Source organism: Pezoporus wallicus, unplaced genomic scaffold (genome assembly GCF_028554395.1).
Source record: "Pezoporus wallicus isolate ANWC-B61680 ecotype Strahan unplaced genomic scaffold, APGP_CSIRO_Pwel_v1 scaffold_11491, whole genome shotgun sequence".
NCBI lineage: Eukaryota > Metazoa > Chordata > Aves > Psittaciformes > Psittacidae > Pezoporus > Pezoporus wallicus.
Genome location: NW_026642649.1, coordinates 5,130,370 through 5,143,801, shown reverse-complemented (window position 1 = coordinate 5,143,801; position 13,432 = coordinate 5,130,370). Strand labels below are relative to the sequence as shown.

The following is a 13,432-nucleotide window of genomic DNA, read 5'->3' as shown; positions in this document are numbered from 1 at the left end:
ATCTGGCAAATAATAAAGAAAAGGCTTAACCCCTCCTTAGCTGTACCTTACACACCTAAATCCGTGCCCCAAGTAATATTCTTTACGTGGCTAGAGCGCCATCATGCCTTTGAGGATCTCAAATCACTTTACAAAGATTAAAGTCCCCCAGTACCACTGTGAGATATTTATGAATACAGGGCATTTTATTTTACCTGCATTTTATGGATGAGGAATCTGAGGTGTGGAAAAGTTAAACAACTTGAGCTAGATCACAAAATAAGATACCAGAAGAGCAAAGAACATGGAGTCACTGATTCTTCAGTCATGTGCTTTAACAGCTAGAAAATGCTCCTTCTGAGAACAGGGAATGAAAGGAAAAGAGAGGCAATGAGAAACTAGAGATGTTGTACATAAGAATTAAGATACGTTGACAGAGTGGTGTATGAGATGTAAGGGGAAATCTCAGTAGCTTCCAGCTGAAATACATCTGCAGAGGGGGAGATGTGTAGCCTGCTGGGGTAAGCTCTCGAATGAAGTGTCAGCCATTAAATGGAAATGTGGATTGGAGATCTATCAGTCAGGACATCTTCAGACAGTTTATATCTGTGACCGAGTAATACTGGCTGCTGTTCAATATCCCACCAGCTGAAGGAATCTTTACTAGCAAGCATGAATGATTGCACTGCAGGATCTATAGAGGGAGCAGAACTGAATGTGCTGCCCCATGCATCTTAGCTATCCCACTACCTTCATTTTATGGAACAAAATCATCAATCAAAGCTGATTCCATGGAAGTTACTTCTAGAGGAGAATCAGGGAGCTGGAGTTCTACATTAGCTGCAAACTCATTTAAAAATACGTATTTCTAAAACAAACCCCCTTGCTTACAGGTGAGATTTTCCAAAATATTCAGCACTGGCTCGGAACAGCTTCATCTGGAACTAGCAACAAGGATGTTGTGAGAACACAACTCGTCCAAAGCTGTGCTCTTTGGGCAACCCCACACAAATTATTATCGGTCAAATTTTATCCTTAACTTCTAACAAACCACAACTTTCACTATCGTCTTTTAGCAAATGAAGAAGCCAGAATTCAAACACTAAGAATAAAAATGACCTAAGATCTTCACTTATGTACTCAGTATTTCAATGGAAAGATCAACCCACTGCCAGTCTGTTCTTGTGTGTCCTCTTATTTTGCTGAAACAAAGGTGGCTTGAATACTCTTTAGGTACCGAGCCATTTTTTCTCTCTCACACACAAGCGATGTGTGCGTGCATGAAGTTACAAGTCACTGGTTGTCATAAAGCATGTCACCCAAAGTTGGGTGTTAGTGTGAGATGAAAAAGTAGAAATGAAACAAAAGAAGAATTCACGACCATTACGCTTTATACATTTGGGTAGCCAGAATACAACCCACTCGAAAGCCAGCCAGATCATTTGGATTAAACAGGTGTATTTTAAGACATGCAATCCTGATGGATCATGCCCTCCAAGCCAGATGTCTTTACAGCTATGGTCTGAACCCTTTGTGGATGTGTGACTTGCTATTCAGGCCACAGACCGAGTGAGCACGTTCGGGTGCCCAGGTTACAACATTAGAAATGCCCATGCTTCAGGCTAGTTATCCTTGAAACACTTTATTACCCTTCTCCTGGAATAGTCACTTGAAAGCAGGCAGCCTTGTGGCAGAGAGAGAAATAAAGACAACTGCAAAACTGTGTTGTTTTTATTTTAAACATGCAAAATACAGTTCATGCATCTGCCATTCGGAAAAATCTCTTGGTTCATAGCAGATTAAACCAAAGACATTTTGGCTCTCGACTCTCAATAAATATTTCAAAATGCTTTACAGTGTAAAGATAAGAAATTTAGCAAAATTTCAACAAACCTGTATAAAAAACAGATACCGGGTAACTTTTATTTCAAGGCGACATGCTGTAATGTAAAGAGTTCACTCGTTTTGTCTGGATTGGTTTCCTCATAAAAAGTTTTCAACAATACAGCAGCTTCACAGATTTAAGCCTTTAGGCTACACATGCAAAATAAAAAAAAAAAAGAGGTTATTTTAGTTAAAAATCACCAAAACGTGCTATTTTTGTTTGTTTTTGTTTCATTTTTAAGTACAGTAGTTGTAGACAGTAGCGTTTTTCTGTTGCTCGTTTTGTAAAAGAGTGCAGGCAGGTTCATGGAGCTAGTGTCCTGGAAGACTCGTACTCTGACATACATTTGGGTTTTATCCCTTTGCCATTGTAATAGTCCACGACTTGGTTTGGAACTTCAGCCAAAACGCTTTTTGCTAGAGCAGCTGGGGATGCCTGCAGGAAATGGTAGAAAACACAAGCGTTAACCTGCCTCTCTGCCGGGAGTGCCATGGGTTTTAGGGGCATTGGTGCCATGAGATCAAGGGAGGAAGTATGGTACAGAAATGGAAGGCAAAGAAGACTCAAAGTGAGTGTCACTGCTGCTGTAAACATTTTGTGAGTCAGTTTGGGCATGGAGCTGCAGCTGCCTGAAAGTCCGCTAAAGCCCAAAGTGCTCTGCATGTTTTTCAGCTCCATCTGGACTATTTTAAGTTCAGGGTAACTGAACTTCTCTGCAGTCTGGGAGAGAACCATACTGAAAGGGCTGCAAAGACTTAATTCATCAGTACTTGGTGAGTAATCATAGAATAGAATAGTAAGGGTTGGAAAAGACCTTAAGATCATCCAGTTCCAACCCCCCTGCCATGGGGGCAGTAATGCTGCAGAGCTTCGGGTTGAGTATGAATGTATGTCACTGTAGAAGGGAGACCTTCATCACCATTCTCCTCTTCTGGAAAAGTGTTTTAATGGTTGGGGATGTTTTTAATTCAATAAAAACTATTCTGTTTTCATTGAAATTAAACCATGGTCATGAGAAAGCTTCAATCCTAGGTTTTGTGAAGGCTTTAAAGCTCTTCCTCCAACGCATAAATGGTAGGTGTCAACCAGATTTAAGAGCCGATGACCTTGAAATGTAGACATGGACAGAGATGGAGAGATGGCCACTGGCTTTTGCCCCAGGCAGGGAGGATAACACACAGTGGATAACACACAGTGGCTGCCTCACCCCCTGACAAAGCTTCATTTTAAGCAGCAGGGCCTGTGGATGTTTTATAGGCAACTGTTACCTGCAAGTGCTGCAAGGATTTTCCTCGGCTCCTGAATTCAGCAGTGACAAAACTGGACTCCTCCACCCTCTCGCTCCATGTTTTGGATCTGCTTGTTTCTATGTATATGGGTAGAGCTGATTCCAAGCCCCCTGGAGCCAACCTGCCTGACCGTGTTCCCTGTAAGCCCACCCCAAAAATGCAGCAAAAATGCTAATGCTTAGATGTCAGTTTGAGAGGTATCAACCAATGTGTTTATCTCCAGCTAGAGCACACACAGACCACACACTGCAGCTCGGGTGATGCACAGGAACTCAGCTGGTGCCTGGGTCACATTTCTTCTACACACCATGTACTTTTTCCTACATTAGTGAACACTTCCCTTCTCACTGTCAGCCAGGTTTCAAAACTACCATCTCACAAAGTAGTTGTATTGAGCATTTATTGCCCTATTCTATTTCATGGGGTCAGATCCTTATCTTTCCAGTCTTAAAATTAGGCTTCCATAGGATGTAACTAGTAAATTATCCACAGGCAAGCTAACCCAGAGTGCAGAAAGCCCCTGGGCTATTATAAACTCCAGTATCAAATGTGACAATACTACAAACACATAGAAAATGCTACTAAAACCAGAAACGAAACTATTCTGGTGTTTTGAGTAATGAATAAAATGAACTGCTACTTCCCTACTGTGACGTTCATACACAAGTATTTGTGCAGCCAAAAAAAAGCTGGAACATTTCTGCATGAACAAACTGGAAAAGCAGAGCCCATACTTTGTGTGATAGCGCAGTGACTGTTCTCAGGTGTTACACAGTCCCAGAACCCATTTATTTTAATTCTTCAAAGTGAAATCCATGGTTTTCCACAGTTGCTCCCTTCTTGCCTAAACCTGTTTTCACTGAAATAGCTGATTTCTACGTTGCTATTGAGAATTACTGGGGCTTTTTAATCTCCTTTGTAGTGAGCCAAAGCTGTGTATAACTTAGCCTGCCTCTGTGACATCTTACTGACAACCCCACATAAAGGGTGGAAACAGGGAGTGGGGAAAAGTCCTGGGGCATCATGGCACACACACAGGCCCTAGCAATCAGGAAGCTTCACCCTGCTCTAGTTTTAAAAACACTGGGCAGGAGCACTTGCCATCAGCTTCTGTGGATCCCGTGTAGGTCACCTAACTGAACACGGGGCCAATATACATCTGCCTGTATCATCTGCATCACTGTGATTCAGAGCGGCCTGCGGAGAAGGACTTGGGGGTGTTGGTTGGTGAGAAACTGAACATGAGCAGCTTCAGTGTGTGCTTGAGCCCAGAAATCCCCCGTGTGCTGGGTTCAGCCTGGAGAAGAGAAGACTGTGTGGAGACCTCAGAGCAGCCTTCCAGTATCTGAAGGGGGCCTATAGGGATGCTGGGGAGGGACTCTTCATTAGAGACTGTAGTGACAGGACAAGGGGTAACGGGTTCAAACTTAAACAGGGGAAGTTTAGGTTGGATATAAGGAGGAAATTCTTTCCTGTTAGGGTGGTGAGGCACTGGAATGGGTTGCCCAGGGAGGCTGTGAATGCTCCATCCCTGGCAGTGTTCAAGGCCAGGTTGGACGAGGCCTTGGGTGACATGATTTAGCGTGAGGTGTCCCTGCCCACAGCAGGGGGTTGGAACTAGGTGATCTTAAGGTCCTTTCCAACCCTAACGATTTTATGATTCTATGAAAAGCAGGGAGAGCAGCAGGTCTAGGAAGGTGATCCTGCCCCTCTGCTCTGCTCTTATGAGACCCCACTTGCAGCACTGTGTGCAGCTCTGGTGTCCTCAACATCAGAAGGACATGGAGCTGTCGGAGCAAGTCCAGAGGAGGCCATGAGGATGCTCAGGGACTGGAGCACCTCCTGTATGGAGACAGGCTGAGAACACTGGGGCTGTTCAGCCTGGAGAAGAGAAGCTGCGTGGAGACCTCAGAGCAGCTTCCAGTGTCTGAAGGGGGCTACAAGGATGCTGGAGAGGGACTCTTCATCAGGGACTGTAGTGGTAGGACAAGGGATGATGGGTTTAAACTCCTGATACACTACATCATATAACAGATTAAGCACCTATAATAAAGTTTTCTGTCTGCACTGGGTCTTGAGCCAGTACAACACTGAAGTGGGCATGAGGCTTTAGGTATGTGAATAATTGTAAGTAACTGAAATGTGTTAACTGCCTGTATGAGTGCTGTGCAGGATGAGAACCTTCTCTGAAGTCAAACTTCTAAAATACAGGGGATTCACTCTGTAGGTTATTTCTACAACTTCCTTCTCCCTCCTTTCAGTATTCTCACAGGGGCACCTTTTGGATAGGTTATTTCTGATCTCTTTGGGTACAGGTGAGATTTTAAGTTCCAGGCTGCCCTGAGAATGGAAGTAGTGAAAAACAATGTTGTTTGGGTTGACTCCAAATGAATTTTGGTTTTCTGTTCCAGGAAAACAAAAAATAATTGCTCACAAATAACCTTTTCTCCCCTCTTTCTGTCAGCAGGAGTGGCAGTATGGATTTAGGCATGTAGAATACTTGATTTATCAGAAAAACCTAGGAACCTTATATAACTAGTCTAGAAGGATCCTCTGTAGAAAGAACTAAACACAATGTACATTGACAAAAAGGATGTGATTTTTAACCAAATGCATCCTTTACTTAAAGCTATTGAATGTAATAAGCTGATTTATGGTTAATTCTTGGGTTTAATCAGAACTGGTAAGACAAAAATCTCGTAATGGGTTAAATCTGCCTTTCTTTGTGAGGAAAAATAAATCTCAATCAAAACATCACACTCATTTCCCCCATGAAAAATTCTTTCACTAGTTGATGCAAAAGGCATGGTCTTTGTGCTGAGGATAAGGAAGCAAGATAGCTGTGGATGTCGCTTTGTTCAGAGAGATTATCTGGCATATAGCAATAAAGAATTTCAGCCAGAAGTGGGTACTGTTATGGACACTGATCCATGACACTGATATTTGCTGAAATGCTGAAAGTTCTCAATAAACAGACTAAATATCAACTTGCAGAAGAGATATTGACTTTTCTGATACAGCAAATACATTAGCTATCGCTGTATCTATATTATCTCTGCTACTGAGAGAAAAGGGGAGAAAACGTGTTTTCAACTCACTGAAAGTAGGTCCAGCACCAGCCCATAAATAACTCACCTCTTGACACCTCAGCAATACACTGCAGTGCATCACTATGTACTTGTGATTACCTGATGAAGGAGAATCACAAGTTATGAGCAGGTTAGTGCTCATGCTTTCTTCCAGCAGATAGGGGACTGAGTGGCACTGTCACCATAAAAATGCATGGAAGGGAGAGAAAGATGGAAGAACAGAGGGAAAGAGATGTGATAAGCATTGCTGAGGAGCACAATGGCCACTCCGTGCCTCCATATGGAGGAAAAGGGCCCTGAAAAACCCTAGCCCTAACCCTGTGGGAGGACACACCTGCCTTTGAGAACTTGGGGACCTGCATTTCAACAAGGAAACAGCCTCCTAGGGAACACCATGAGTACAAGTTCACAGCCATTTCAGCTGCCTGTGGAAACGAAGGGAGGGAGAGCAGAATACAGGAGTCCTGATAGAACAGATGCGAAGAGAATGAAAAAGAGACTCCAGGAAAAATAAATCAGGGAGAACAATGAAACTAAAATCAGGGAGAAAGTGGAAGCAATGACTGGCACCACAAGAAGCACACGGATTCTGCCCCATCTCTTCCCTCCACCCCACATCTTACTAACGGAGCACGTCTGATTCTGTATTCCTCTCCATTTCTGACTAACTAATGCCACAGACTTACTCAACACTTCATGCCCCAGGCACCGTTCACTCTCTATTTTATACATTCACCCTTCTGTGGAGTGGATGGAAAAGTCAGCTTACATGTTTGAAGTTCCTAAATGGCACAAACTGGACAATGTCTCGAAGCACAGGCTCGCCCTTGGGAGACCGCAGGATCCCATCATCACCATCCAGCATCTGCATGTCGCTAAAATCAGCGTTCCCCACCCCGACGATGATGACTGACATGGGAAGGTGAGAGGCATGGACAATGGCCTCTCTGGTGTCAGCCATGTCTGTGATGACGCCATCCGTCAGAATCAGCAAGATGAAATATTGCTGAAGTTGTTGGGAAAGAAGTGAGAAAGCACAGCGTTAGTTCAGCCTCCAAAGCTGCTTGCCCTCTTCCAGCATAACCAGTGTTGCTGGTGAGCCACCCATGAGCTTTCTTAGATAGGAAAGAGCCTTTACAGTGACTCAGAGGTTATGTCTGTTTCCAATCCAGACCTCCTCAGATACTAATCTGTCCTCTTCTGGAGGTTACTTCTAGTTCAAGTAATTTCCAGGAGCTCGAGGGAGCCAAGGGCTTCACAGTGTAGAAAAGGGGGTTTCTAGCTGCTAGACCTGGGAGAGTCAGGACTTTGGCTGGGAAGTCTGGAATAATCCAGAGATCCTCACTAGCCCTGTTTTCCATCTGCTGCACAATCACTTGTGCTGTCAGTTTCTGATTGCATTTGTTTTCCCTTTGGGAACCAGTGGGAGGCCGGGAGGGATGGGGTATTGAAGCATTACAAACCTGTAGCAGAGCTACTGGGGAGGTTATGACAGCACTCTGCAGACAAGTGCTGCAAACAGGCAGGTGGGATGGGTGCATCCGTCTGCAAACTGGAGGCTGACCCACACTATGGAGAAGCACCACATAATGCCAGGTATGGGGGTCCCTGGGGAGAGCAAGGGCATGTGCAGGGAGGAATCCATCTTCCATCACTTAATGCAGAGCCCTGAAGGGAGGTTTTCTCATTCTCTAAAGGAGAGCAAGCAATTCTGTGAGCTTGTAATTTCTTTGCCAAAACTCCAAAGGCCACTGAGTGGGATCATGGGCTAGGACTTCACTTGGTAATGGGGAAGAGTGACTCTCACATGGGTTCTTTATGAACTGTTAGGCAGCTGGAGTCGCTGAACAAATGTGCATTAATAGGAAAAATGAACAGCTCCCAGAATCTGATCACTCTGCATGAGCAATACTAACACACTAAACATAATGAACATTTATTATACACACAGCTATATAAACTCAAGAGTTCTGCTCATCTCCTGCCATGAATGAAACAAAACGTACAGGGAGAACACTTTATCTTGAAGACTATTGCTATAAATTCATTTGTTTTTCCATCAGAAAGAGGGGAAGCTTAGGTTTAGAAACATGGAACAACTTATTCAATATGACAGAGTAGTTCAGAGGCAGCACTGGGAACAGAGTGAGCCACCTCAGCATTAGGTGGGCATGGAAATGAAAACACAGCAATTCCCCATTTTAGGACTGGGACTCTAAATACTCTCAAGAGCCTGCAAACAGCACTGGAATGACAATCACAAGCCCAGGCTCATGAACAGAAATATTTGGGAACTGCTGCCTTAATAGGACTTAAAAAAAGGGTCAGCACATGAAAAAAGCTTAGGGAAAGCTCTAGGCCTGGTATGAGATGCATGCCAATGTACAGCTTTATTGTGATCCTATGCATAGGCATTTTTCATTATGCAGTAAACAAGTTCTCTCTTACATCCTTTACTCCCACAGCACTGCTCTTGTAAACGTTTCAGACCTACTCACTCACCTGTTCTTGCCAGTTCTCTCATTCTCCTGTCTGGAAGGCAGGAGAAAAAGAAGCCTAATGCATTTCAAAGACATACATTTAAAACATGATGTATGCTTCAATCTTTTCGCCAAGAAATCTGTCATGGGTGTTGTATCAGATGCAGGCTAACAGACTTGTCTCCTGCTTTCCAAAAGGCACATGATACTCCGCATCAGTAACAGCAAGTTTGAAAACTGCATACAGTTTTCAAAGCAATGGTTGGAAAAATCCCAACTACTTGAACAAAAAGGTTTTAGTCCAGCCTGGAACTGGGTAGTGTGTTTACAGAATCATCTGAACTCCTCCCTTTGCACAATCAACACTTTTAGGGCTTGGTCCCTGAAGTTTTGTTATCTTAGAGGTGGCATTTCTGTTTCCACTGTGAAGAACTAGGTGTGTTACAGCTTTAAAAGCAGGAAACAGAACAGTGGGGAAGAGTCTGAAGTTGTGACTATTGAAGCCATAAAGGCAAGATACACTGTTCCAGCTGACACAGGCTCAAGCTGTGAAAGCCATTAGTGAAAACCGTGAAGGCACGATTCACATCCATGAAAGGGCCCTGTTTGGATGTCCTGCAAGAGATCTATTGTAATACAAGAAGAAAGGTGAACACAGCATTATGCCCTTACCGAGGCCTCCTTGGTGTTGGTCTCCTCTGATGCTGATTTTGCCACCTTCTGGATGATGGGAGCGATGTTTGTGGGTCCATACAGCTGCAGTTTGGGAAGGCAGCTCTGATATGCCTCCACCACGCCCTGTATTCCTGGCATGAAAAGCCACACAAAAGGCAAATAAATGTGGAGTGCATCACCAGGATCATGCTTGTTTAAAATGCAAATAAAAGGTGGGCTCTTAATGAACAAATTCAAGACATCACATAATTAGGAAGGACTGACAACTTCATGTGATTTTCAAGCAGCTGTCCCTAGCTGCCTTGAAGCTAGTTTGTAATACAGAATTCATTGTACATGCTTCTCCTCTTAATGTCTTCTTTTCAGGTGCCAGCTTGCAGTACCCTAGCCTCCATCCTCCCCAGTTCAAGGTGTAAGTGATCAAGAGATTCATGCGAAAAGGGTAGCACAAATTAGGAACACTTCAACACGTCTCCCTCTTCCTCTTCAGTTAAATTCTGCTTGTTGCAGTACTTACCAACAAATCTGCCCCTTGTACTTACAACCTAGAGGTGTCAAGGAATTCAAACAGCTTTTCCTGACTCCCCTTTGCTAAGAAAAGAGCACAGGGTGAATCTGCATTGTTGCTCACAGGCAGAATTTGATTATGACCAAAAGCTGTAAAATCTTGGAAGAAACAGCAGGATGCTTTGCAGTCAACAGAAAAATGAGCTTTAGTCAAGAAGTTTTGATGGAAGAACTAGCTATTTTGGGCTTTTTCATTCCAGGATACATAGCCAGAGCAGGGAGAACGCACTTCTGCTGACACGCTTGACAGATCACTGAATGCAATTTGATGTTTTCAATCACTGAGAAGAAGGATTTCTTGAAGGGAGGCAGTTTTGCCTCTGCATTCAGAACTCTCAGCTTACACCAGACCTAAAGGATTAGAGGGCTAAAGTTGGAAAGAAAGTCATAGACTGAAGAGCTTTATGAAGGATGCAGAAGAACGAAAATCATCTCTAAGAAGCTAAGGTAGGTTGAGTTTGCATCGCTCACTCATGAAATGCTACTCAACCAATACATGGGTGCAGACTGGTTACTAACAAATCACAGGGAACTGTAATGGCTTTATAACAATAAACCTGACCCTCCTATAAAAGAATGGTGGAGAATGCAGTCTTCTGTCTTTGTAGGTAGCTACAAACACAGTTTCCCACTGCAGTGCTCACAGACAAAGGAACATGCTCCAATTATTGCTATCATTGGCTAAAATGTAAAGTAATGCTACAAAATTTCCCTTGGTAATTCCAGTGACTAAATTATATATTGCAAACCAGACCTTCTGTTAACTCCTAATTTTAAACCTGCTGTGGATTTCATTACGTATACCTACTGATCTTGCATGAGGGCCTCATAAATCTTCCCCAAGATGATGACAAGATGCACTGTAGTTTTTCTCCTTATGCATTGAAATGGTATAAGATGAAACTCACTCCCTGCATTCCACACAGATTTACTGTGGTACATGTCAGAAAGTTGCTTTCATTTTAGAAACAAACATGTTCCAGAAACAATTTCTTGTTTCAGATTAGTATCTTTTAGAGGTATCTACTGTCCTTATACATTCAAATCCAACAGGATATATGAGTGGCTTGATTTGTAGGTTACTTTTCTCTGGATTCCTTCAACTCTGCATTTTTAATTGGAATCCACTTTGTACAGCTCTGATGAAATACAGCGTATGCATATATAGGTGGGTGTAAGATGCATGTAAAATGCATGCATGTGTAGAAGCATTCCTTCTGATTAGAGGTTGTCACTTTCTTTTGCACACAATAAAGACTAAATCTGAAGTATAAAACTATTAATATAATATACTATAAACATAAGGGTATAAATACTATGATTTTCAAGAATGGAAATCATACCAGAGGAAAGGTGAGGATATCCGTATTCTGTGAATTCCAGTCACGTTCATCAAAGTAATAAGTGACAGAACAAGAGGAAACGGCCTCAAAGTGTTCCAGGGGAGGTTAGACTGGAGATTAGGAACAATTTCTTCACTGAAACGTTTGTCAAGCATTGGAACAGGCTGCCCAGGGCAGTGGTTGAGTCACCGTCCCTGGAGGTATTGAAAAGACTTGCAGATGTGGCACTCAGGGGCACGGTTTAGTGCTGGACTTGGCAGCTGAGATGGTTTAGACAGTTGATTTTAGAGGTCTTTTCCAACCTATATGATCCTATGATTCTATACACAGTTCTTACTCAATGTAGAGGGATGCTTCACACTACCTTGTGCCAGTAAAAGCTCACTACTCCCACAAAGAAAGGGATTTCGTTTCTCAAAAGCAAATTAGACACATACTTTCTATCCAACCCCTGTTTCCTGGTTTAAGGAATTGCTCCGCAGCCATTTTGTTTTGTTTTCTGGCAAGTATGCTAAATAATTACAAGGAAAAATAGTCTGGTCACTAAGCCCTTTATCTCCATCTCACTCTTGCATTCTCTCTCCACATGACATGCTGGTGTTACTGCTCCATGTCACCTAATAAAGTGAGAGCATCTAGAAAACATCACAGAATGGTTGGTGATAGGAACTGATCAAGCATCCACGACAGGCATGTGATGAGCAAGCTACAGAAGATAAGGAAACATGTTTTCTGGTACGTATCCTTTCCTTGCTTTCATCCAGATGCGTATTATTTTAAAAGGCATCACGTAGGACAAAGAAGTGCTTTTTGTATCTCACACATGCATGTGAACTGCTGCAAAATTCTTCTTAGCCCTACAACTCAACTTCTGTGTGATGGGTTAACTTATCACATAACTAAGTCTGATGCAAAGAACCCAGTAAAGTTTAAATACGAAGTGACATAAGCCAAGGCAAGGCTCATAGAGCAGCTCCTTCCTCTTTTTCTAAACCTCTCATTTCCATCCTTACAATTTATTCTGCATACACAGTATGGTCTGCATAGAAAGTTGTTTACTTGCAGAGGGTTAGTCTGTCCAACCTCTGACCTGCTACAGAGATGTGAAAGTCTTTTCAATCAATACAAACCATTATACACCAATGTCAGTGTGATAAAAGAATTAGCCTTGGACTCAGACAGCAAAGGGAGGATAAAAGAAGTGTTCTTTCTATGGACTACTAGGGCTTTTCTCTGAAGTACACAGTTTAAATGTCCTGCATTTAGACAGGGAAACAAAGCTATATTTGAACATTACATAGCACCTAATGCCGACCATTGTTAACTGAAGTGTTTTAAACAGATCCAGCCTTCTGTGTTCAGAAGCAGGCAAGCTAACCCATTTTAAAGTGTGATGGTCCAGACAAAATGGTGAGGTCTGTTTTGCTTCCCCACCTCATCCCCATGTCTTCACTGTGACTAAAGCCTCAACTTCAGGCTGGCTCACAAGCTATACAGGCACTTGCAGATGCGTAACTGTAATTTCTGCTTCTTTTAACTCCTTATAAGCAATGTAAAAAACATGTGAACACATCTAGTGTAGGACTTACACCAAATTACATTTCAAGTGTGTGACCTGCAGTGGCTGGGGCAATCCAACAATCCAAGTGCAACAACAAAACAGAAATGCCCACTGAACCGAAAACAGAGGTCTAGCATTTAGGATGAGTGAACTCTGACTTCTTTCAATATCTCCTTCCCTTGAACTGCTTGTCCTCTCTTCTTTCTTCACTGCATTTCCTGGCATCTTGTCATCCTGAACATATTCCACTGACCATGCCTGAAAAAAGTCCACTAACAAGTCTGAGAAAGGCTGAAAGAAGCAGCTAGAAATGAGATAGAAAATAGGAAGAGCATTTTGAAGCACCCATCTCAGTGTCTGGATGGAAGCAGAAGGAAAAGGGAGAGTAACAACCTGTGGGTTTTAGACAGCAGTGATCATCTGACCAAGATACTCAGCTAAGTGATAGTCTGGGTTTATTTGTTGGGCTGTTTAGAGATTATTGTTCTGTTACTGTCTTCTACAAAGGTTGTGATTTGTGGCAGGTTTCTAGAAAGACAGCATCAGTCACTGATGCTTACAAAT

General features: G+C 42.8%; 1 protein-coding gene across 1 annotated transcript in view; it reads right to left on the bottom strand.

Annotated features, from left to right (window-relative positions):
• Positions 1–1,682: 1,682 nt before the first annotated feature.
• CPNE4 (copine 4) overlaps positions 1,683–13,432 on the bottom strand; it is a 221,920-nt gene continuing 210,170 nt past the window's right edge. Inside the window, exons 14-16 of the mRNA XM_057431321.1 lie at positions 9,395–9,528; positions 7,012–7,248; positions 1,683–2,299 (exon numbers count right to left, since the gene is read on the bottom strand). Coding sequence (XP_057287304.1) covers positions 2,168–2,299; positions 7,012–7,248; positions 9,395–9,528 — 503 coding nt within the window. The 3' untranslated portion in view covers positions 1,683–2,167. The remainder of the gene's footprint in view (positions 2,300–7,011; positions 7,249–9,394; positions 9,529–13,432) is intronic.